The sequence below is a fragment of the Enoplosus armatus genome, chromosome 3 (assembly GCF_043641665.1).
Source record: "Enoplosus armatus isolate fEnoArm2 chromosome 3, fEnoArm2.hap1, whole genome shotgun sequence".
In the NCBI taxonomy this organism is placed as follows: domain Eukaryota; kingdom Metazoa; phylum Chordata; class Actinopteri; order Centrarchiformes; family Enoplosidae; genus Enoplosus; species Enoplosus armatus.
Window position 1 is genome coordinate 6,753,165 of NC_092182.1, and position 25,727 is coordinate 6,778,891.

Below are 25,727 nucleotides of genomic sequence, written 5' to 3' on the forward strand. Positions count from 1 at the left end.
CAACCTCGTCTAACAACTTGATCTATGGCTTTACAACCTGTACTTGAGTTCCACCAGTGTCAAATCATGATACTTGGTGTTACTGGGGAGTGAGGAAGAAAAACAACAAACATAAGAAATGATATGCTTGTCTCAGGCAGGGGGTGACATCAGCGCATGAACAGGCAAAGTAGTTCATGGAAAAATGGCATTTGTGAGTTAACTGAAGCTGATGATGAGCCAGGGTGTAATGCATTTTAACATAAGAGCTTCTGAAGATGACGATGACTCCTGGCGCTAAATGTGTGTTGTCCTTTAGGTTTTCGTGAGAAGCACTAGCTATTTTTGGACACGCAATCAAGCTCCGAAAATCTGTGGCGTGTACGCGTCAAAGTGACGGAAGTGGTCTAAGAACGAGCGATGCCAAAATTCTGTTGAACCTCCTTAAAAACCATGCTTCAATCAGGGGGTGCCACGTTTTTCTTCTTCGGACACGATTTTTCTTAACATCACCTTCCCTGGTGGTCTAGTGGTTAGGATTCGGCGCTCTCACCGCCGCGGCCCGGGTTCGATTCCCGGTCAGGGAACAGGCTTTTGTTACAGTATCGATGATGTACTTCAGAGTCAGATTAAATGGTGATGTTTTACACAGGACGAAATATGCACTCCCTATCAATAAATATACTAATGTATAAATAAATACAGAAATAAATAAACACATAACTGCATGAATAAAATAATAAATGCACACAAACTACAGCAGAAAGGAATCAGCTATCAAGATAGTGTATCACATCTTTATTGGAAAAGCATTTATAATGATAATTTACCTCCACCACTTTCCTTTGTAATCATCTAGTAGTTTCACTTTGCAAAATACTAAAAGCCCTCTTTGTCCTGGTTGAGCTGAGAGTTACCATAACTGCTGCAAGATGCTGTAGTTTCCTCCTTTAAACAGGCCAAAAACATCAGAATGAAATCATCGCTATTACTATAGTCAACACAGTCACAGTTTATGTCACTCTCCATTTACTTTAAAGAGGACCAGCAGTCACACCAACTGTACATACTTATATAACACATGCATCCAGCACACACCGCTACATACAGGTATATCATATATATACACTGGCATGCACACAGGCGCACACGCACACGCACACGCACACACACACACACACTCTCTTTCTCCCTGACTGTCTGGTCCACAGTCACTTAACAGTTTAGAGGTCTATGCATGTCACATTCTTAACATCAGAGCCTGCTGAATGCTGCTTCATGCCTGAAGATCTGGAGCTCTGGATAAAACAATCAAAAAATCAAACCAACAAAAAACAAACAAAACACCTGCTGGTAATTTCACTCAGGCACATTATTGTAACAAAAAAACTCAAACACAAAAAAGGAAAAAGATGAAAGTTGTGTCGAATTAGAAATTGTGCAAGAAATGGTTCCCATATCTACTCTCCCTGTTGGAGTGAAGGAATAAAGAACACTTTTGGAACAAGCATAGTCACCTTTTTTGGCCCGAAAATATAACACTCAAAACTTACATAAAAAAACCTAACAACTGAAAATGAGACAAAAGACATTTAAAGACAAAGAACACACAGTCAGAGCACATCAGTAAAATGGTCACAAACTGTAGTCTTATGTCTACAGACAGACAACACTGGCTGAGCTGATATTACAAGGGTGTTGCAGTGTGGTGCTTGCAGTCCTGCACGTTCAACAGTTTAACAGAGACGACTGTCAGAAGATACAAATGGAAGGTTGCTGCAAGCGTTAATGTGCTCCCTTTGACACGAGTAACATAACATACAAGATATGCAGTAGTAAAGTGTGTAACTGTGCTGGAAAGTGTTAGATTTGCATCAATACAGTGATTCAAAAACTCTGACGTAACGCTCCTCTAAATTTGAGGAGTACACACCCTCACACACACACACGTATCACAGGCCATGGTGGTACTTCTACATGTGAAAACAAAGGACAAAGTTTACATGGAATCTACATCAGGAATACAATCACTTTAGAGGACATGTTAGACTATAAAATGTAACCAACTCCTTGAACAGTTTAGTTTGCATGCAGTTGGGTCTGTTGTGGCCATTTAGATTTGTCCAACCAACCTGATCCTGGACCACTGCACCCACACACACTGCCACTGAAGTCCAAACAGTATGACACCAGTGTTAACCTTTTCCTATTATACCAACATAAAGGAATTAACGGTATTATGTTTGTTGACCATGGGGTTCTTTTTCTGCAAACAGTGTCTTTAAACACAACACTCACCCGACATGGAGTGCCACGTAAAAATGCAACAGTGATCCGAAGTACCTGGTCAACTGCAAAAGTATCTCCAGTGTGTTAAATTAAATCCACGATTAAACAGTTTCTGCAGAAGTCCTCCAGGAGTCAACAGTAAAGGTAATTCTGTTACAGTATATTCTTGTGTCATCAAAGGGCATCCTATGATTGAAACGGCCATGTCACCTCCTAAGGTTGATCCCAAATCTGTGGAGGTACGGGGAATGTATATGTGGGACGATGAGGTGACCAGCTACTAGAGGAAAATTTGATCGTAGCTGTTCAGCCAGGCACACAGGTCAAACAGGGATCCCCATACGAAGCTTCTTCTTCTTCACCGTCTTCAGGCCAGTGAGCCGACGAACGTCATCCTCATCCGACTCATCCATTTCATCGTCTGCTGAGAAAAGGATCTAAAAAATACAGGAGAGAGACAAATATTATGGGAGGGAGACGGGATCATGGTAACACTACAAAGGCGTACCACCCACTAATTTCCCCCCGGGGATCAATCAAAAGTATTTCTGATTCTGATTTCTGATTTCTTTCAAACCCCAACCCTTCAGTTTGTAAGGCAGGCTTTCTTTTAAAAAAGACTTATGATGACATCATGAGGACAACCCTTCTTTATCCTGTGGTGACATCTGCTAAATAAATAATACATAGCATCTGCTAATGCTGCATTTCAGCCTAATACAACAGTAAGATGAGAAAAAGAAACGAGCCAGCCAGGAGTCGAACCTAGAATCTTCTGATCCGTAGTCAGACGCGTTATCCATTGCGCCACTGGCCCGCCGTAAAAGCCACATGCTGCTGAGAGCAATACATGTCTTTCAGCAAACCACTTTTGCCCATCCCCCACAGCTCTGCGCGCTGCTGCAAGCACACTGCTGAAAGCATGCTCTCTGAGGCCAGCTACAGCAAGTACTGACACAAACCATGAAGCTGGCTTTTGTCTGCACTGCTTTGACCATTCAAATGTTAAACATTTCTTTTTTTTTTTATCTCAAAACTTACCAACATGTGGCCCACTGGCAAGAAATACAACTGGTGTTTACAACAGAATGAACACTGTAGCTCAAAACATTTTGCACTAAGACCCAATTTCAGAAATAAAGTCTAAACAGCAGTGATATTTTTGTCTGTTAGCAAAATGAAAATTAAACATGGACTTTCCACTTCCCCCAATCTGATATTGACATGAGAAAGGCCACTTTGCGCTGTGCTTCTGTTTCTGACCAAAATTGGCCTGAACATGACCAAAATAGGAGATGATAAATAAATAAAGGACAGTCTGCAGGAACATGACCAAAGGGCATAATCTGGTTTTGATTGTGGCAATCATTTGACCACTCTAACTTCCAAGTAAAACTATTGTGGATAAATCTGGCCATGGACAGTGTTTAGCTTGTGTCTTCTTTACCCACTTCAGATAGTGATGCAGGTCAATGGAATGGGTCGATGTCAAAACATATCCACAAACCAGCCAGGAGTTAAACCTAAAGTTTTCTGATTCACAGTCAGACATGTTATCTGCTGCATCATTGGCAAACTGTGTTGTGCCACCCCCAGAAAACACTGATCAGCAGCCAAAAGCCAAACCTGCATACCTGATTACTTCCTCTTGACTTCTGTCTGAACTATACTTCTCATCTGTGCCTCATTATCCGACCACAGGAAGACGATATCACATGTTTAACAGCCTGTTCAACAACAGTTAAAAGGGAAGTTGTTTGAGTTATAGATCAACATCACTTGTAACAAATGAGAAGACAACTCATTACCAGCTGTTGCTAACGCTAACAAGTAGGTGACAAAGACTTGTTCTTTATGTAACTGTAATTTCTTAATCTTTTTTTATAAAGTATTTTTAAACAATATTCCACTTCCCCCTTAAAGATCTTACTGTTTGTTATTAAATGGCCTTTTATTGTTCAAGTATAAAGCCTTGAATCTAACCTTCCTTTTCAAATAATGAACAATATATCCGATTTCAGTTGGTCTGTCTGCTCCAACATAAACAAGTGCTCACACGTCCCTGGTGGTCTAGTGGTCAGGATTCGGCGCTCTCACCGCCGCGGCCCGGGTTTGCCTCTATCAATAGATAGGACGCATACTAGAATATGATAGAATACTTCAGGCTTTACTTCATCAGTGGCCTCCACCATACCTTTGTTACTGCAAAAAGAAAAAAAGAGCTACATTGCAATGCAAACACATCAGACTAACCAGCATGGTACTTTGCCACTTAAATGTGAAGAAAAAAGAAATACCATTCCTGAAGAATCTATATACAATATGGACAAAACTACTGCAGTTCACATTAAAATACTGCAGGAACTACAGTGCCACAATGTGCTACGATCAGGGCCCATGATTATTTTATCATTAGCGATTGGAACCTGTTTGTAGGATAAAAAGGTGTAATTTAGTGAGTGTGATGATGCCCTTCCACCTATGCCTTTCGTTTCTGATTCATCTTAAATGGCAAGTATTGCTACAGGAGCTTTGCAGGTGCTGCACTGGACTCCTCTGTGACCACAATGATCTACTGTCCTCTTTAAAGGCCAGAGATTCCAGAGAACATGCCTTCACAGCACTGACAGATGTCCCTGGTGGTCTAGTGGTTACAACATTTTTTCTTTATTCTCTCATGAAGACAAATCAGTGGTTGACACCTGTTTATATGATAAAAGGTGTCTTTTCATTCAGTGTGATGGTGTCCTTTCACTTTCGCCTGTTGATTCAAAAGTATTTCTGCGAGAGCCTTGTAGAAGCTAAACTCCTATATGACAACAACGATCTGCTGACAAGTTCTTAATGACAACTGTGATATCACAGTATCAGATATCACACTAGTGTTTCTGTGCACCACTACCGCCACTATCACCACTAGAGGCAGTATGTGATACTACCACTGTCCTCTGTAAAGGCCACAGATTCCACACTACATGCCTTTAAAACACAGCCAGATGTCCCTGGTGGTCTAGTGGTTAGGATTCGGCGCTCTCACCGCCGCGGCCCGGGTTCGATTCCCGGTCAGGGAACACCATTTTATGTCACATTCAGTACACTAGTTAGAAAAAAGTGCTGTATTCAAGATGCACATGCACACAAGCTTGGGTGTGACACATTCCTGTCAATGGTTTCACACTATTCCACTGATATAAACCTTTTTAATGTGTCAAGAATCCTGGATCAGACACAGTGTGGTAGTTTAGACTTCTAGGACTACATTTATACATGTAAACGATAAATCAGAATACTTACTTATTACAAATCAAGGGTGTGTCTCTTGAAGTAGGTGTGCTGGTAAATGTTCCTGAGAATGTGCTTATACCAGACTGGTGTTATGACTTCATGTGTTGAGGGCGTATGAATGCTGTGTGTGCGTTGGGCTCAAGCTTAAAAAGTAATAGAGAATTATGATCTTCGCAGGCATAACAGCTCTAGGCCATGTTCCTTGTCAGACAGAGGGCGTGCTGAATTAGTACCAAGTAAGTTTGTCCATAATAGGGACAGTCAAGAGTATGGCATACTGAGGCTGAGTTTCAGAAGCTCAGTGGAGAGCTTTTGGAGTAAGATGGCTGTGGGTCTACTCCAATGGTCTGAAGTCTTGATTGCCGGTCAACTATTTTTTATCAATAAAAACACTGTTTAGTTAGTGATCATTTCTTATCCCTGGTGTGTTTTCCAGCTGTATTACAACAGTGAGACTTACCTCTGACTCTGAGTCATCATGGGACAGAGCTCGTCTGTAGCGCACCTTGCTGTTCCCCCGTGAGTCCTCCTCTCTCTCCTCCAGCTTTGCTTTCGTCCTGTGTTTCTTCATTAGGAAATTATCTACCACCCAGAACATGAGGGCCTAAAGGAAACACAGAAAACACTGTGGTGAATGAAGTTTCGCCATGGGGAATTAACAGAAGTGATTTTTTTATTTCAAAAAACTGGGGACATTCTTCTACATTTATACACACACACACACACACACACACACACACACACACACACACACACACACACACACACACACACACACACACACACACACACACACACACACACACACACACACACACAAAGGCCACGGTATGAACAAACAGAAATGATTTAGCATTATGTTACATATTGGTGTTGCAGGAGCTGTAAAATCAAGGTGCAAAGAAAAACACATATTAACAGCAGACTTACGTTGATGAAGAACGGAACGATGAGCATGACGATGGCCAGTTCCAGGTCAGGATTCTCTATGGGGTTGAGGAGAGCCAGCTGCGACACACACAAACACATACAACACACACACACAAGCACAGACATAAGCATACACAGCAACATAGACAGCACACCTAGTCTTAGACTTAGAGTTCTTAAATCAGTAGGGGCAATAATGGTCTAAATGGAGGAAGGATAGTCCACTGGAATACACATCACAACTTGGGATCTGCCAGAAGCCACCAAACATCATCATCATGCACAACATTGTGAAAGTTTTAAACCACCTCTTTTAAACTGGGTGATATTTGTTACAGAATGAGCTGGGTTGTTCTGACTGACAATGTTTACCTGACGCATTGTGACTCTCACGGAGTTCATATTCTGATTACTAGAGGGGAAAAAAAAGGCACTACGTACATGCATCTATTGTCAGCATAAGAAAATTAGATGATAAAACATGCAAACCTAAACACGCATGTGAAAACAGGAAGGACTGGAGCACACGGATTATGTAACAGCACCAAATGTGCAAACAGACTTATGTTTTGACAGCTCTTCTGTCTTTATCAGGAAAAGAAAAAAGATAGTCTAAACTATTCTTTTGACTCTGGTGAACATAAATTAGCTATTAAACCATTTCACAAAAGTCAAATGATAAAAGCTGAAAAAGTATCAGTGTGATAATGTCCTTCCTGCCAGTACCGGTCAGAGTAGAGCAACAGAAGCTGCATCATAAGTATAATATTGTCAGTGGGTATACTCCTAAATACTTCTTCTATCTGTTCTCAGATAACAATGGTCCAAACTCAGCATAGCTATAATACCAGCCGGCCAGGGTGCGTTCATGTAAAGTGCCCCGAGTGAATAATGAAGCCAGAAGTCGTTGTTGTTTTTTTTTGTTTACACTGATGCCATGTTGTGGAACAGCCTTCTGCTACATATTTAATTTATATATAAAAGGGACTTACAGAAGTCAGCTTAGGACTTTTTTACATAACATAGCCAACATTTCCTCGTTTATTCACATAAAATGGCAAACATTTCTGCATGAGCATTGCAGGTGCTGTACAGAACATATTATCAAGATCAAAATAAGTACTGTTGTCACCTCTGCGACAACAACAATCTGCTGTCAACTGTGATATCAGATATCACATAGTTCCACAGGAACACTACAAGTGTCTCTGTGCAGCACTACCACCACTAGAGGCAGTAGGTGGTACTTCCACCACTGTCCTCTCAAAAGGCCACAGATTCCCCACTACATGCCTTTGATGAACAGACAGATGTCCCTGGTGGTCTAGTGGTTAGGATTCGGCGCTCTCACCGCCGCGGCCCGGGTTCGATTCCCGGTCAGGGAACACAGTTTTATGTCACATTCAGCACACTGGATAGACAAAAAGTGCTATATTTAAGATACACATGCACACAAGCTCAGGTGTGACACATTCCTGTCAATGGTTCCACACTATTCCACTGATTTAAAGGTGGAGGCAGCACACCACTAATCACACTGATGCACCAACAAATGCAGGGAAGAAGAAGAAGACTGCTAGTGAGTAAACAATGCAGGATTCAAAATACTTCATAATATGGGCATGTTCAGCTGGAGCATCTTCAAACTGGTCAGCCACGGTTGTTTTGAGCAGAAGTGAAGCCAAACAGAGGGGGTCAGCTTTCTCCTGCTTCATGTTATAGCGCCCCTTGCTGCATGTGACCATGTTTGTGCCCTTAGTTCAAGTCTGTGATGAGCTCTGATGAATTGTTTAAGTAATCAGTCTTTGTCAACTGTAGGTGCTGTCTTGTTTTTCCTGATCACTCTTGCCATTTCTCCTCTCTGTAGGACTCTAAATCAAAGAGCATGCATAGTATTTAGAAAAGCACTCCTGCCGTTTTCTTTGCTAACATCTCCCCCTTAGCAAGCTAACACAAAACATGCAAAACATTTTCAAAAGGAGCAACAAAACAAGTGAGGAGAGCTAACAAAGCTGCATGATGAGTGAGAGGCAGCTGCTCCAATTATTCCATATATGAACAATTAAGTTTATATTTCCTTGAATTCTTGAATTGAAAAAGCTTTCTTTTCAAATCGTAAGTCTTTTTTTCTGACCTTCTTCCACTGGGGGATGAGGAGGACCAGCATGATAAGGACTTTCTCAAACATCATGATGAGGATGTAGAGGATACACTGGCCCAACCACGCTGTGCACTGCACTGGCTCTCCTACACACACACACACACACACACACACACACACACACACACACACACACACACACACACACACACACACACACACACACACACAGAGGAAAAGAGATTACTGTCAAAAAATGTGCTTAGGTATTCAGATATGTAGCACAGATCATTAGATTTCACTGCTTCAGTGTTACACAAAGTGTTTTGGGGACAAACGACAGCACTGACAATATAAGAAATGACATTGCAGCACTGCAGTACTGAGGGCAGCTACTGCCCTCCATTGGGCATTACAGGCATTTTAGGAATGTGCTTGAGCTCCCACTTTAACACTCACACACACGGTCCTCACCGTATTCTCCAAAACGCAAAGAGTCCCACTGCCTCCACTCTACGATAGCACTGACGGCTCTCACCCCAGCGTAGATCAGCAACATGCCCAGAGAAGCATCCAACAGGAAGTTAATGAGGTATCTGGGAGACAAAGAGACAAAGACAAAGAGTGACAGTAATTTAACACCGCAGTTCATGCTTTCCTTCATTTTAACACAGTTTCTTGGAAGTCTATCTGTAACATGCAGAATCAGGGAGCTCTGAGGAGAACAGTCAAATACAGGATTGACTCACAGTGAGCAGGGATCCTCCTCTGTGAGGTCTGACAAGTAGACATTAGCAAAGTGAATAAATAGCATCCCAATGGCCTGTTTTGAGGTGTCCAGAAACCTGCAGAGAGACAGCACAGTTGATATGCTTCAGAGTCACTCCAGCAGGATTCATTTGATGCCTTTTGCAGAGAAATGGATTTAAGCTGGCTCAGCTGTCTTACCAGATCCTCCAGGGTCTCCTCTCATGTTTTGGCTCCCTGAAGCGTTTCACTGTGGAAGAAAGAGTGTGCCACAAAGATAGTTCATACAAACACAGAATCAATCAAACAGAAACTCTTTTCATTCAACCAAGTTACAACCCTCATGTGAGCTTTCAAAGGTCCAATGACCACTTCAGTGGTTTTATAGTAGGTGATTTGTTTAGTTATGATTTGGAAATGAGGGTTGACATCCTCTTTTTGAGCAGTTAAACCATCACACAAGTAGGCTCACAAGAGACATATCAAAACCCTTTCTCATCAGTCCCACAGGAAACTGCATAGCAGATATGTGAGTTGAAGCGAGTGCATGACAGAGACGAAATCTATATGTGGATAGCTTGTTGTTGAAGAACGAGAATTGAGCGAGGGTAATATGTTGTTGGTCGCAGAGGAAGCAGAACTAGTGGTCAAGAAGACCATGACCTAAAACCTGCTAATACCACAAGTAGCAGCTGTAAAATTATTAATTGGATACCCTTAGTTCACTTCTAAGTTAATAGGGAAATGTTTCTTTCAAGATGGCCAAAAGGGAGAAGTGGATCAGTCTCTAAATTCTTCAGTGTTCTGTAATAAAAATCATAGATCTCGTCTGACCAAGTTAAAAAACATAGTAGTAATAAAGTGATGAAGATGAAGCTGTTTGTACAGAATCAAACTAATCTACAGTAGCGATATGACAGTGTGTGCTAAACCTTGTTCCCCAGGTAACGAACATTACAAATACTGTATGTGTCAATGTGATTGCTACTCTGGGGTGTCTATGTCATGGGCTTTTTAGAAGGCCTCACTTTAATCCCTGTGTGTAACAGAGTCAGAGGGGTTTTATGCAAGAAGGCTCATCATTGAAAGCAGTGACATGTCCAACACAAATAAAGCTCTTGCTGTTCTTCACAATAGTGACTTGTTTTCCATGACACCCCCACTACCCTTCTCTTTTAACCCCTATGACACAGAGCTGTACGAGAGGGGAGCCATACCACGTTATGATATCACTGATTTACTTTTCTAACATCAGACTCGGACTCTAAATGCATTGTTCAATGCTGTGATACCTTGCGCACCCCTTAATTCACAGAGAACACATCAAACAATCTCACCTCTCAAAGCTTGCACTAAATACTGTGGTGTTGCCCACACATTTACTCATGCAGGCAAGTTATACTGCGAGCTGTGACCTCAGTTTCCACTCTGAGCACCAGTGTGACTTCAGACTAAACACACCCTGTGTGCAGCTGGGTGTGATGTGAGGCTTCAGCCTGCTCCTTCTGCTCAGAGAGCTGCCTCGAGCAAAAGAAAGCTCTAAAATGCTGATTATTCCTCACTGCTGCTAGGCTGCTTGGGCACACTACACTGAGGCTGCTCTCATTAGGTCACACAGCTGTCAGTGCTGTGCCAGACAGTGACTGAAAGGAACCATGGCTAAAACAAGAGTGTGATTTTTTTTCTTTTCTATTCCAATGATCTAAATAGAAGTTCAGCCGTCCAACCCTAATAGAAAGCCACCGTAGCCAGAGATGGAAACAAACTTGATTGAATAATTCACGGGGAGAAATTAAACAAGAATGAACTTAGTGGACAACAGCTGTGAAAAATCAGTTTTTGCAATGCACACTTACTAGTTCCTACAAAACATTCTCAGTAGAGAGAAATTATTATGGCTTTCATTGTGAAGCAGTTGCAGGGTATATTGAGTAAGGGTCACTTGAAGTAGTGTAGCTCACTTAACAAAATTTATTCTAAATACATTGGGACAGTTTGTTTGTCTGCAAATCGGTATTACACAAGTGGATTGGAGCTGCAGGCGCTTACTGCAGTTTGAGGGAACCTCCAACACTCATAATCACGGTAAGTAACAGTCCTAACAGTTTCTGCCATAGCTCTCTTAAACCATAGCAGTTTCCTGTTAGGCATTTCCATGACTGAATTTTAACCGGAGAGGGGCAGAATAGATATTATGTAGCAGGAAAGGTCAAACATGTGCCAGGAGGTGAGAGAGAGAGTAAGCAGCTTTAATTACAACCACAGCCAATAACTCCATCAAGAGAAAAAGTCACCATGTGTAGTGTTACACTGAAACTCTGCATTTAGTTTTACATGAGACAGAGAGCCTTTCTATCTTACTATTGTTTGCCTTTCCCTGTTATAGACTCGGGCATGAGCCTCCCAGCTGAGGCTGATTAACCGAGTGATGCTATTGGATAATTGCCCGGGTCCATCAGCAGCTGGAGTCAGATATCCAACACACAGCAGACCTCCGGCCATACTCACACATCAGCGTGCTGAAAGCCATCATAGCGAGAAGCCCTTGCAGGAAAATCCCAAACGAGTCCATTAAGGCGCCGTTCTCGCACCCCCGGTTATCAGTGCCTGGTGTCGGGCTGGAGGACACCGACGTGTTGGTAAAGGACACAGCAGGCAGCCCTGCTCCTCCTGGACCTGCCAGTGCCACGTCTCCGAGCTGGGACAGCATGTTGACACCACTAACAGCAGCCATGGGACCGAAGAGCTGGACGAGGCCAATGAATAAAGCCGAGAGCAGTAGCTTTTCACACTGCAGCCTGCTTCCCAGTTCTCTCCAACAGTTGTTGGGTCAGCTAATAGATATGTTAAGCTGGACAGTCTTCGGTGAAAGATGGTGGCATCCTCTCCCTTCCCAGCGCGCTCTCATTCTCCTGCTTCATACATCCATACAGCCATAGCTGTTTTGTCGTCACAAAAGTAAAGGCGTCGCTGTAAAAGGTCACTAGAAGTTGTAATAACGTACTACGTAGCTGTAACTGACTCGTTTACACTCTTTAAAAGTGAGCTGCAACATTAAAAATCAATAGCCGGTATAGAAGGTCCATGCAGCAGAGAGAACACTTCCTGCCTCGACCTGGAATCTTGGCTGGAATCAGCGAGCTAACATCGACACACAGCAGCTAAACCTGTCATGTAGCAACGCAAACAAACAAAACCCGTGTTACAACTTGTTCTAAATGTGTTGTGCAGCGCAGCCAGTGAGAAGTGAAATTGTTCCGATAGACAAACGTCCACGGTAGGAAGGTGGTCCAGCGGCTGAGATGCTATCATTACCTACATAGCTAGCCCCCACGCTAACTACTCAGTTCCATTAAGCTAATGCTAGGCTAGCAAACAAAATTTTTCTGAGACGTTAAACAGCACGTGCACCGGTTGCTCGTGACTTTAACGCCTGTAAAAACAACTAGTCTGTTTATATGAAAAAAAATAAATATGAATAATTGCAGGTCACGGCTCGCGTTCATCCAGCTGCTTCCCTGCCCAGCAGTGCCCACTCATGTTGACTGACGTATATCACGTGACCTGCGCAGCCACAACTGCATGCTGGGAAACGTATGACAAACACCAGGAGCAGTCAGTGTTGTTCACGGTTTTAATTGCAGTCTTTTTCTTTTTAAATAGCAGTTATAATCTTCAAACATGAAATAAAAGCTGTTCATTGCTTTGAGTACATAGGAAATGAGCAAATTAGTAAAAGAACCGACTGAAGTTTTTTTTCTCACAAAATGAAGCACGTTACAGTAAATCACTACATGAACTGGTAAAAAGGGGAAAAGCTGATTTACAAAAGCATTTCTGAGAATATCTTCTTGCTTTAAAACACATTTATCATTAAGTTAATTGTTAAAAATTACTTCAGTGATATGAAATGGCTCAAATAATCAACTGACTGTTTTAATCATACACCCCATATGAGAAAGTTCAGGCCTATTCTGTGCAAATATACTGTATATTTAGGGCATTTACACATTGCTTATGCAGAAAGTTGATTGCTCAAAAGATGTTTTTTTCTTTTCTAATCACCCTGTTGCAGTAGAAGATATTTAATTATATACACTATATACAAACATGCACTGTCATACTTGCATACCACCATATAGTACATTGTTTTGCTTGTGCTTTCATTACAGAATCCTTGCACTCTTAACTGCGCTTACAAACTGTAGAAGCTTGAACAAGAAAGCAATTTGATCTCTTGATGAAGACCCACTTAACATCTGTTGTTGAACAGATTGTATCTTAATTCAGCTGGATAACGTTTGCAAATGGTGTTAGTACAGTATAACATGTCTGGGGTTCACACTAAAATCAAATTCCTTACAACAGCTCACTATGACTGTAGTTTAATATTACCTCTGGCTTTCAAGAAACTTGCAAACTGTATTAATTATATACAACTTGTAGTTTTATCTGTGCATAAACAATTATTTTTGCTTAATTAACTGGCCAAATGATCTCTTTGAGTAAGTAAGTCTCTAAAGAAACATAAGAAACCCGAAGACAAAGGCTTCCAATCTGTTGGTACTCCAAGATACATCTTGGAGCTTTGGATTGGATTATGATTTTGTGAAAAACAATATTGGTTTTGAAGTGCTTCAATGTAAGTGGGTGGTCATATACTGTGTGTGCCCTCATCCGCATCAAAAACATCTTTACAGTGAAATTAGACATCAATGTAAAATCACCTAATTTCTGACTCCAGAAGACGACAGCAAATGTTGACTAGCAGATACCAAATATTCTGGGGCTTAGTATGACAAGTAAAAGCTGTGATTCTGTGGTATTCCCTTTTAGAGACAGCAGGGCAGGCTGGAAATCCTGAATTGACACAAGGGACCAACTGAGTTGTAGCACTGGTGCTCTTCCTCAAAGAAGGAGGGTATAAAAGAGAAAAATCCGAGGCACTCAGAAGAAAAATAAATTAAAAAGCCTTTATTAAAACATAGCTAGAAACCAATCTGTTGCTTGAAAGCAAGTCCTTGATGATGGCTTGCTCTTTTTTTTGCAAAACAGGCTGGAATTAATAAAGGCTTTTACACTTATTTATGGCATCAAAGTGCTTTGAATTCTTCTGGCTTTCAGTCCTCCCCTGTGCCTTTCCAACCTGAACAGTTTTTGACCCTATGTAGCTGTTCCTCTTTGTTTTTTTTCCTCAATGGTCAGAAAATGTTGCTTTATCCATCTCATGTCCACGCTTGTCCGACGCGATGTGGTGTATGCAGGATTCTAAAAGGATGTCCAGTGTTAGAAAAGTCTGAATGGGAAAATACAGTGTTTTTCACAGGATTGATACACAAAACAGGATGCAGTCACGTCCATGTTCATTTCCCATCAGCTACGTGGCAAACTGTTGATAAAATGCCAGCTTGACCCTCTCAATGTGGTGGCACAGCTTGATGGCCGGTCCCAGCTTTAGGTCCATACACTCTTGCACTGTTGGGAGGTTCAGCAGCAGCAGCGCCTGTCCGTCAATCTCCTACAACAACATAAATTCATATGAGACACAGTTTCTAAAATTACTTTTGGCTCATCTAGCTGGTAGTGATGTTTTGTATTTGTGACTGTGGACACAATACAAGTGTACTGTACAATGCTCTTATTGCAGTAGAGTGGAGCAAGCCCTCAGGGTGGCTATTAAGTGTGAGTATTTCTTACCTGATCCAAGAAAATCCGTGCGAGAGGTGCACAGTCAGTGGTCCTAATGAAGCGAACAACATCAGTAACGCTCCACTCCAGCGGGCTGGTGTCCAAACACAACTTCTGAGGAGGCTCAGTCTTTGAGGTCTATAAACACACAGATAGGGTGAGTCAGACTGAGACTCGGAGATCTCCCAGCTGAAGTGGAAAGGCTCATTTTAACGCTTACAACTGATGCTGAGACGAAGGGCATCAGACCAGAAGATTTCATAAAAGAGACACGGGCTGTTTCAGGCTTGTTGATTTCCTCATAAGCTGTTTAGAGCAAGTTCAAGCCACGGTGAAAACACCATTCAAAGTTTTATTGAAATGGATCAGTCAGGTAGAGAGAGGCAGTTGTATTTGATGGAAGGGGCAGAGTGGTGGGAATTTTAATTTTACGCCTAGAGGTACACAATGGAGTATTCATGGAGGATACACTGCAGAACATCTTAAGTATTTGTTGTTACTGAGTCATTTTAAAACTCTTTGTGACTCTCATTACCTTAGGTGAAGGAGGGTGATTCTCATCATCAGAAAACGAGGGTGAGCGGGGTTTCCTGCGCCGGCGTGTGGGCCTGGGTGTTGCCGGTGGGGAGGGGGACGGCGTGGTGGGCTGAGACTTCCCAAACGACTGTTCGGAATCATCCTGGAGATCGTCCTGTAGCTCAGAGCCGGAGTCCTCGCTCAGGGAGTCGTCTTCGTCCAGATCTTCCTCCTCTCCACTGCCCTGTGAGCCAAAGACAAGGACGACAAACAACACAGGTTCAAGTAAAGTGTGAGGAAAAATCAAAGTTAGCAATGACGCAACATCTGCATCCTTTAATATAATGCTTAATGAAGAAACTTTGAGAGTGTGTGTGTGTGTGTGCATTACCTGTGGAGACCCAGCAGGCGTGTTGTCCACCGAGGCTGAGGAGCGTCTCTTCTTGTGGACAAAGAGCTGCTTCCTCCTCTTCCTCCTCCTCCCTCTTCTCTTCACTCCGCCCTCCAGGTTGGAGTGGCCTCCGGGTGGACGGCCAACGCGTTTACTCTTCTTCTTTCCATAGTAATACGCTGGTGACGAGACAAATTGTTGTGTAATGTTGCATTTGACAAGTCGGACAGATTTTAACATATCACAGAGATAGATGGAAATTAACTGATCACACTGATATTAATACTTGTATTTTTTTGAAAGATATGTATTCTTGACAGAAAAAGCATTGGTAAATAGGAGGTAAAAGCACGTCTGTGGAGGATATGTGCTATCTGGAGTGATATGAAAACATAAGAGACAAAAGAGAAAGTGTAATCATTCGTCTGTTGCTATCAAATTGCATCAGTTTCTTAACCCCCGACACTGCAGTGCAGCAGTAAGTAAACATATCAAAGAATCGACACAGTTCTACAGAAGATGAAAGAGGCCATTTCTGACACCTATCTTCAGCAAACTACACCTGCTTATTTATTGCCTGTGGAAGGTTGTTGCAATTTCTAAATCAAATTCTATCCCTCTGCTTCGCAGAATTTCTGTGTTCATTAAGGGAGCATTTATGTACTCACTGATCGTTTCTATTCATGAGCAACACAAATGAAAAGAACTGAAGGTTTCTGTTAAATGAGACCAATTTTGAAGAAATAATCAAATTAATCACAGCAATTAGAGGTTATGTCCATTGTCTCCTTTGATAAGAAAGCAGCCACCCCACATCATCAGATAAATCATTTCTGCAAACCACGCACTGTATTTGGTCTTGGTGAGGACGGAGCAGTTCTCCGAGCAGTGGTCCAGAACCATGCGAGGTCCAAACAGGTTCGGGCAGCACTCTAGCTTGATGCAGGTGTTCCTGCAGAAGTCTGCCACACGGTCTGCAGTGCGGACTATTTCCACAGTGGCCCGGTAACTCTTTCCCTTGTACCTGACATTCAAAGAAAGGCAAAGTTGAACCGTAAATAAATAGTGGTAAATCTTTCATATGTCCACACAATATTAGGTTGAAAAGAAAAGGCGTATCTGACTCTTCTCACTCATTAAAGCTCCTATTATGTTCATGTTTGGTCTAACAAAGTTGCTATGACAAGCTATGGTCTCTCTTAAAAGTCACCCAGATGCTGTCAGCTAAATCATCACTTTAATGATGTATCAGGAGCTTGTGCTGCGTTCCAGTGTGCAGATATTTATTTCCACTTGTGCATTCAAGTGCATGTTTAATCCAGCACAGTGTCCTAAAATAGGCCAGCTGTGAACACTCCTACTATTCCTGCAGGTTTTCTACACAGCGGAGAATTTTGAGCTGAGGATTGAATGCCGTTTCCCCTCACTTGGCTTTGAGTGTCTCTCCGTGGCCTTGCCAGCGGCTCTCCTGGTCCAGCTGCAGCTCTCTCAGCACACGACTGGGCTTGTATGCAGAATTTATCAGCAGAGTCAATACCTGGATACAAGACACAAGTAGAATTGAAACAATTACAGGTTATCTGCAGGTTGGAGGGTTAGGTCTTTTATTCTTTAATGGTGCTATGTGTAGCATTTTAACATAAAACAGTCACCACAATCATTTTCAGACAGGACTGTCATTACCTTTAACGTGGCTGTTGATTGGCAGTAGATTAACAGCCTTTACTGGCCTCTACACTGTGTGCCATTGGTTATGGGACAGTGGACAATGCTAACATGCTGATGTTTAGTAGGCGATGTTTACCATGTTCACCATCTTTGGTTAGCGTGTTAGAATGTCAACACTAAACACAATATGCAGCCAGGCTGATGGGTCACAAACCAAAGAATTGGACAAATTAAAAAGTTGACTTGATGCTATATGGAAAGCTATGGGTTCCTCAAAGCTTACAATTCATCCTCTGGGAACCATGACACTCCATCCAGTAGTGGCAGACCCACCATGCCGGAAGCGTGGCTAAAAAAAATATCACCATCAACCTTCATGTTTGTGTTTAAGGATTGAGGGATGATACCTGTTTTATTGTGTTTTTCATACAGTAAACCACTGGATTAGCCCCCCTCACCTCTTTGAGCACGAGGACACAGTTTCCAGGGCCGATGAACTGAGGCAGCTCTGCAATGCGTCCCTTGTTAAGGTAAGGCCCAGAGAAACAGCGGTGGTTAAAGTAGATCTTGGGACAGCAGTATTTCCCGTTCCCCTGTCCTGCACATGGACACAAAATGAGGTACAAATGATGAAACAACCACAGACAGTCAGTAGACGGGACACATCACAGTTTGTAATGCGTCAACGAGACCCGAGACATACCACTCACCTGTCTCTGACTGGTTGGCCATCTGCTGCTTGACAGTGTCAGGTGACGATGATTTAGGTGGAGCACGGCTGTAAAGTGATGAAAATTGAGTCGGATGTTGAAATCTGACTTGATCCATTCAAAGCAATAAACCAGTCAACACCGCCACCCTTCCTCGTATACTCACTGTTTCTCAGGCTGCACCACAGCAATCTTCCTCTCTTTTTCAACTGAAAAACAAGGAAAGATTAATGTGTGTCCAGTCACACTATGACATTATGCCACTAATTTGGAGGTTGGGTCAAAACAGATTGTATTATGTTTGTCACAGCATTAGTAACAGTCTCGTTAAAGCAGATGTGTAAAGACCATGAGAGTCCACTATGGTAACACATGGTGCATACCTGAGGGTTTGATGGGGTAGACGAGTGGATAGCCGTTTGTCTCACACCAGCTGACAGGGAAGATGTCGAGGGAGTCCACATGAACTATCAGCTCTGGCATGGGCTGCTTCAGTCCTGCACAAACAAACACACACAAAGCTGTTTGAAAATCACTTCCAATACACAGTGTGCAGCAGTTAAGATATCACAGACTACAGTCTACAGTCATGGATGCCAAATTCAGTGACATACTTCACTCTTTATACCTTGATATCATGTTGTGTTTTCAAAAAAACAACAACTGTGATTTGAGCTATAATTATATCTATAAATCAAACAAATGCCACCCAATAGTAAAGCTTACTTTTAGGTTCTTCATCTACTTGTTGCATAAATGCAAGTATAAACACACACATATCATTACCATCTTTTAACTGTGCAAAGACAACACATACTCTTATATTTTATAATTATGTTGTATCTGCAGTGTATAAACATCAAAATGACCCATAATAAAGGGAAAAAACTAATGTTTCAAATGATTTATTTATTTCAAGTTTTTGAGAGTTACTCCTACTACCTGTTTTTTAAACTCTTATAAAGTTTTAAATCCCCTTTTAAAGAGTTTTTAGGAACTTGAAATGTAGAAGAATGTCAAGATGTTGTGTCTGAGGTGTGCAACACTACTTTCTGCCTCTCTAGGAGACTGTATAATCTCCAAAGCAGCAATCCTGTGTACGAACTGGTGTAAAATACTATAATCCATGTCTCTCACTTTCCTGCGTTCTCCATAGAAAATAGAAAGGTAGCTTACTCAACAAGGCAGCCAGGAAATTCAGATCAGATTCACATAGGTTAATGCTCTACACGACATGGTCATCAATGAGCTGTTGGACTGCACAGAAATTACACATCTCCTAAAGTCAACATGTTCTTTCAGGACCCCATCTCACCTTCCAGGCTGAGCCAAATATATTGCCCTTTGACCCTGGTGACGGTTGCCACGTGAATGTTCTCAGGTGACAGCGGGTTGACAGCCTCTAGTTTCATGGCCTCTTTGAAGCTGTGGTCACACTGCTCCTGGCAGGTAAACAGAGAGAGAGAAAAACTCATGAGAGCACTATTTCACAGCAAAAGATGGCAGTGCGTCGTGTGATCTTTGTCCATTATAAAACCCATACATACATACATACATACATACATACATACATACATATACACACACACACATATATACACACGTTTGCCTCTGGTAAAAGGGAGAAGTCTCAGTGAGCCACCTGTTTACAACTTATCACACTGTGGACACATGGTATCATCACTGGCATTCGATTATGCTGTCAGTCAAACGGGTAAAATCTAATTTCCTACATTCTGTCATATATGACGGGCAGACGTTGTGATATAATAATTTTATAAACATTTCTGACTATATGGGATATATGCAAAAAGTAAAAAAAGTTTCACGGCTACAAAGCTGCAAAAAGAACTGACAATATGCTTACATGTCTGTTGTAGAGAAACTATGCATCATAGCACTGATCTGAGCCAAATTCAACCTCTGTTCCCCAACAGGCTCTCTCTGCATCAAAGCCTTCCATGTAACAAGCAGTTTACACAAGTGGTGGCCACGAGACACAGAAGGTATCACACTTTATAGGCTACCACTGTAGAATTCTTTCAGAGGAATACTGTCATTTTCGGTCTCTTTATAAAGAGGCTGTATATATGTAATTACATTACATACAAACTATCCCTGTATACAGTAAAGAGTTTATTCTGTTTCAATAAAAAAAGTTCAGTAGACTGAACTGCTGCTTGGATAATGCAACCTAAGTAATAGAAAGGAGGCTTGTTAACGATGATTCCAATTGTATTCATTCATGCAGGCACACTGCATTATAGCACAGGTCTCCTGCAGCCTTCATACGACAGCAATATAACAATATTATTCTACCACAAATTTCACTTTTAATTGTCTGACAAGCATCTGGTGGTGTTCTTACATGAGCCACTGGACATGAGACAGCCCTTTGCACTGAAGCCTGACCAGTGTGAACTGTGGGTAAAACGGAGGTTGACTTACAGTTGGGAAGCAGTGCTGAGGAGCTGCCTCGGCCTCGTACTGTTTCAGGTAATCTGCCCAGTCAAAGTCTGGGCCCTGGTATCCTGCACATGATGAAATAAAGAATGGACAGAAAGAGAGGGCAGATAAAGGCATGAGTGACCTAATCACTGCCATTCCTTACTTTCTGACATCGCTGATTACTGATAAAATAAAGGAAAGGGGACAACATTTGACAGAGCAGACCTGGTGGGGGGCTGAGAGGGAGCCCGTTTTTGAGGCTCCACTGAGCGGGGAAGATCCCTGGACTGTCTCTGTGACACAGAAAGGACCTCCCAGCACCCTCTGACTCCTCAATACCACAAAGGTCATCCATAGTCACCAGGAAGTACTGCTCATTGAACACCTGGAGTGGAGAGAAGGTCATTTTGGGACACTTTGTGATTAAATAGCAACATTTTGGGTTTAGAAGGAATGTTGTTTTAAAGAGGGGTGATCATTTTTTATAGATTTAACTAAGTAAAGACAGTGTGGTAACGGAGATAGAAAGCATAAACAACTATGGCCAATAAACAGCAAACAGGAGAAACACATTGCAGCATAGGAGATTGACAGGAAAGTCTGTTACCTTGGTGACAGTGGCAGGCCTGATGGAAATAGGAGCAGCAGGGTCAACAGCCTCCAGTTTCATTCCTTCCTTGAAACAATGAGCAGCGATGGCAGGCCGATCCTGAGACAAACAACACACAACTCTTATTAATGTTTCAGCACCCAGTTTTGAGGAGAATGTCTCTTGCTTCAACTCTTTGCTTCATGCATAATAATCAAAACTTCAGAAGTGATATGTTTGGGTCAGTGAGAACAAATAAGAGGACAGTTGGCAGTACCTTACTGAACTCTGCAGACAGAGCTTCATCCTGAGGCAGGTCACTGATTCTCTGTCTCACCTCCTCCCACTCTTCCTCTGTCCGCAGGGCCAACAGGTCTGAAACAAACAAATACACACAAATCAGCTGCTGAAGAGCTACACCGGACTTCCTGATGACTAGGGTATAATTTGATTATCAAAGAGATATTTATTGAAAAGGCAAAACGTACATCTGATGGAATTTTACTCTACGTACTTTCTAAACCTAAACCTACATGTCTGAACAAAATAGGTCACCACAATTAATTAAACAAGCAAACAAAACAAAAAAGGCCACTAGGTTCCAGATGGCCTGATGTGCAGAATTGACCTTTCATTACATATTAAAAAGCATTATATATTCCCTATACTTTTATGAAACAATAAAATACAGGTAATATAAAAGGCTACGAGTATGATCAGTTGAACGCACCATTACTGCTAGCTACATTCTGTTATAAACTTGCAAAAGCACAGTATCCAGGTACAACCCCCGCCCCCTTGCATTAAATATCAATAAGGCTTTAGCTGTAGTGGTACCAGAGGGTAGATCGGCTGCGTCAGGAGAGAGATATAGCCTCCAGTGCGTCTTACATCGTGCATATTAACAAACTTTATTCACTTGAAGAGCATTAGCAGATTGTGGCCCTGAAAAGCTTTCTAATCCTGCATGGAAAATCTATTTCAAGGCCTAGTGGGATACCATCACATTTTGAATATTGGTTCTTTGTGTTTCATCTCTGTTCACTTGTCAGTGAAGTATTGGAAAATGTTAATATAACTCACATAATCTGATAAATGAAGAAAATTGACTGATCTGATTGATTGCAAGTAGGAAGAAACATGAGATACTATGATATTAATGATTAGTAATAAAATATCAGATCTGGTGTTTGATTCTATATAAATGACACGGTGTAATAGGTAATAATAGACTATTCTAAACTATATAATTGGACGTGCATCCAGTCCATGATTGCCATGAGAATTTTTAATGTTTACCTCCATCAGAAACTATTACTCATGCCTGCTTTGACAGCAAACCTCAAGATCTAGAAGTCATTTCCCCTTTCTTCCTTTTGTTTCTAAATATAAAATCTGACCTGCGTCAGTGCCACTGACCTGAGGGAGGCCTGAGGGCGCAGCTGTGCTCTTTGGCCCAGCCGGGTGGGTGGAGGCGTGGGTGGAGATAAAAGAGCCAGAGGGTTACGGGCATATCTGGGAGGCCTTCAGTGCCTACCAGCCGCAGCTTCAGTCTTCCTCCGACGTTCTCCTCCACCTCAGCAGCCCAGGCCAGACCCAGGTCTAGACTGTCCTGGAGCTCCACGTAGCAGCCTGCACACAGGAGTTCCACTGGGTCTCTACCACGTTGGGGCTGCGGGGAGGGGTGGGGGGTAGCGGGGTGGTAAATGAGAAGCTGATAGCACACACACTTACACAAACACCAATGAATACACGCCTAGGCAAGGCGAGGAATTTGCACAGGGAGAGAATGCACTGCATGACTAAGTGGCAGAACTGAAGCACAGTCACTGAAAGCTAACTAATGGCTCGAAAGAATTTCACAGGCTGTTCCTACATCGTGTTTGCTTTCAGCAGCACAGCCTTGGTGCCGTAAACAAAAGCTCAGAGCCTTGTTTTTTTTTGCATGCTTGGGACTTCAAGCAGGGCACGCACGCAAGACTTCATAACAGATATAAAATCTTATTTAGTTCCAAGTTCACATCTATTCCAAGGGACACTTTAAGTGTGAAGTTTTTCACCCTGTCTGTTTGCCATTTCATAATGGGCATAACAAACACACTAAGTGCTTGGAGATTTAAATCTACACTACAGAAGACAATAAAAACAAGTAGCAAACACCAGTAAAACAAAACATGACAGTTGTACAGCATGTGTGTGTGTGTGTGTGTGTGTGTCAAGACTGCAGAGTCACTGTTTGCGATTCTGATCACCTGAGGGTATAAAGTGTCAACTTGGTGTTTTTCAGTTGTCAGTCACATTTGCCAAACTTGCCACGCCACTTCAACAGCACTGGTGAAAATCTGGCTGTATTGTGACAACCTCAACTGTTTTATTTACTGCAGTATTTACCATGTGTGGTTTTAAAGCTGTCAAATGAATCAAATCAGTACAGAGATAGAGAAGATTGTTCTTGGCACACAGAGGCAGAGACGGAAGCTAACGCCCCACCCTGGGTGTGAGGAGTTTCTCAGGACAGCTGCTCTGTTCCCCCGCCTTACCAATTCCAGCAGGTTGGCAGGCGCGCTGCACTCCTCAGCCAAGGCCTTTTCCAGCAGAGAGTCCCAGTCCTGGTGCTTCTCACGCACACCTGAGGTGGATCATACATGTACAGTATTTAATGTATTAACAACAAACAAACAAACATTACATCTAATTTCATAATGTGAACAACATGCACCTGTGTTATCTAATTGTTTCATGCAGCTACCACATTTTGAACAGGGAAATGAAGTAGTTCACTTGCTCAGGTATTTCATTTCATGTTCCTTTGTTTCAACAACTGGACATATGTAGGTGTCAAGTGCTTATTGGGTCGCATTAATCACAAATAAACAGATGAAAAACTGTGGAATTGCTTCAGCGCTTTGCATCAAAAACTGTGAAGCTCTTGCCTATTTTCCAGACAAAGCTAAAACATCAGAATGGCAACAACACAATAATCATCACTCCTTGCTATGCTGAACAAAAGTGCAATTACTTAGTTGAGTTCCACCATTAAATAGCATTTTGACAACATGTACACGGTCCAAAAACATTAAAAGACTGTCCTGTCCCTGTATCACACTCACACTTTTTAACCCTAAAGTGGAAGCATTACATTTCCCTAAAGTTACACAAAAGACATATAAACTTAACATCTGCAATTTATATATCAAAACTAACTGTGCTGAATTTCATTTACAAAATAAAATGATTCATATTTGGCACTTTTCAAGTGTCCATAGGTGATTACAACCTCTCACAGCTAAAAAAAAACAAACAAACAGAAGACACCATGCCAGCCCCACCCATGCCTCACCCTCAGGGGCCCTCATGGTCTTCCCATGCTGGCGGCTCCAGCCCAGCGGGTGGAGGTCTGCCGCCATGATGTCACACCAGAAGTCGGCACGCCGGTCATCCTGGTATCCCTCGTAGCGCAGCAGCAGCAGCTGGCCACATGTGGTGATGATGTTGGCCACCCAGTAAGGACCGTCGGCCTCCGAGCGCACACACACCTCCAGCTTCATGCCCGGAGTCAGTCCTGTTTGCAGGCCCTGGTCCACCTGAGACAATGACAGAAGAATGGAGATACAATAAACTTGATTGGCAGTTAGAAGTTTTAGTATTTGTGTTCTGCAGCTGAAAACAACTTACAAAAGTGCACAATGAAAAGGAAAGAAGAGCAAAGACTTTTAGCCTTTTATTCTATACTATTATTGGCTTTTATTCCAATTAAACCCACGGTGCCAGTTTGCAGCAAAGTATCAAGTGTTAAAATGTTATCTGTAGAAGTTTTGTTACAACTGGTGATGCTATTGTGTTTATGTTGTTGCTTTATAGCGGTTTCTTAGGAATAGATTTACACATTACAAGGGGCTTTACTAGCTGACACATTCCATAAACTTGAGTCATGCTTTCAGTTTTAATACGGTTTGAAACTAACTAGCAGTTACTTGAAACTTAGTGAGGACAGGTGTTTAGTAAGTCATTATAAATAGCTGGTACAAGCTTATCCAGTGATGTGTGTTAGCTGTGAAGCACCCACATGTTTGAAGGCGTGATGAGGCACAGACACAGCTCCAGTCTCCTCCAGGTAGTCATCCCAGTTAAAGTCAGAGACGTCCTGTGCAGAGTCTCCATCTGGAACACATACACGACACATTTCTCTTTTCAAACCTGCTTTCCAACATATCATCTTACTCATTTTACGCAGCTGTTCACAGAGCAGTTCTTACCAGACTCCAGTGACTCCTGACTCATGCTGGTGCCCCCTCAAGGCCAAGACTGGGAGCTCTGAGGAGGAACAGGAGGAGGAGGATTATTATCCAGCGGGAGTAAGTGAACGAGCACTGGTCCAAAACTCTG

At 42.2% G+C, this 25,727-nt stretch overlaps 2 protein-coding genes and 4 non-coding genes across 6 annotated transcripts; 3 read left to right on the forward strand and 3 right to left on the reverse strand.

Annotated features, from left to right (window-relative positions):
- The first annotated feature begins 494 nt into the window (after positions 1–494).
- Positions 495–566, forward strand: trnae-cuc (transfer RNA glutamic acid (anticodon CUC)). Its single transcript has one exon. It is a non-coding gene; the product is annotated as a tRNA-Glu (tRNA).
- Positions 567–2,455: 1,889 nt separating this feature from the next.
- Positions 2,456–12,065, reverse strand: stimate (STIM activating enhance). The gene is made up of 8 exons (XM_070902952.1): positions 11,840–12,065; positions 9,533–9,581; positions 9,334–9,429; positions 9,059–9,180; positions 8,618–8,730; positions 6,484–6,561; positions 6,014–6,157; positions 2,456–2,705 (listed from the first exon to the last, which is right to left on the reverse strand). The coding sequence occupies exons 1-8, from the start codon at positions 12,063–12,065 to the stop codon at positions 2,592–2,594; spliced, it is 942 nt and encodes a 313-aa protein (XP_070759053.1). The 3' UTR covers positions 2,456–2,591.
- Positions 3,013–3,085, reverse strand: trnar-acg (transfer RNA arginine (anticodon ACG)). The gene has a single exon. It is a non-coding gene; the product is annotated as a tRNA-Arg (tRNA).
- On the forward strand, positions 5,268–5,339 carry trnae-cuc (transfer RNA glutamic acid (anticodon CUC)). The gene has a single exon. It is a non-coding gene; the product is annotated as a tRNA-Glu (tRNA).
- On the forward strand, positions 7,797–7,868 carry trnae-cuc (transfer RNA glutamic acid (anticodon CUC)). The gene has a single exon. It is a non-coding gene; the product is annotated as a tRNA-Glu (tRNA).
- Positions 12,066–14,708: 2,643 nt separating the features above from the next.
- On the reverse strand, positions 14,709–25,650 carry sfmbt1 (Scm like with four mbt domains 1). The gene is made up of 20 exons (XM_070903320.1): positions 25,598–25,650; positions 25,408–25,502; positions 24,682–24,925; positions 23,882–23,970; positions 22,761–23,013; positions 21,619–21,716; positions 21,360–21,461; positions 20,978–21,137; positions 20,753–20,835; positions 19,620–19,746; positions 18,688–18,801; positions 18,471–18,513; positions 18,305–18,372; positions 18,053–18,192; positions 17,354–17,463; positions 16,775–16,950; positions 15,927–16,105; positions 15,555–15,779; positions 15,029–15,157; positions 14,709–14,849 (listed from the first exon to the last, which is right to left on the reverse strand). The coding sequence occupies exons 1-20, from the start codon at positions 25,620–25,622 to the stop codon at positions 14,709–14,711; spliced, it is 2,601 nt and encodes an 866-aa protein (XP_070759421.1). The 5' UTR covers positions 25,623–25,650.
- Between the last annotated feature and the right edge of the window lie 77 nt (positions 25,651–25,727).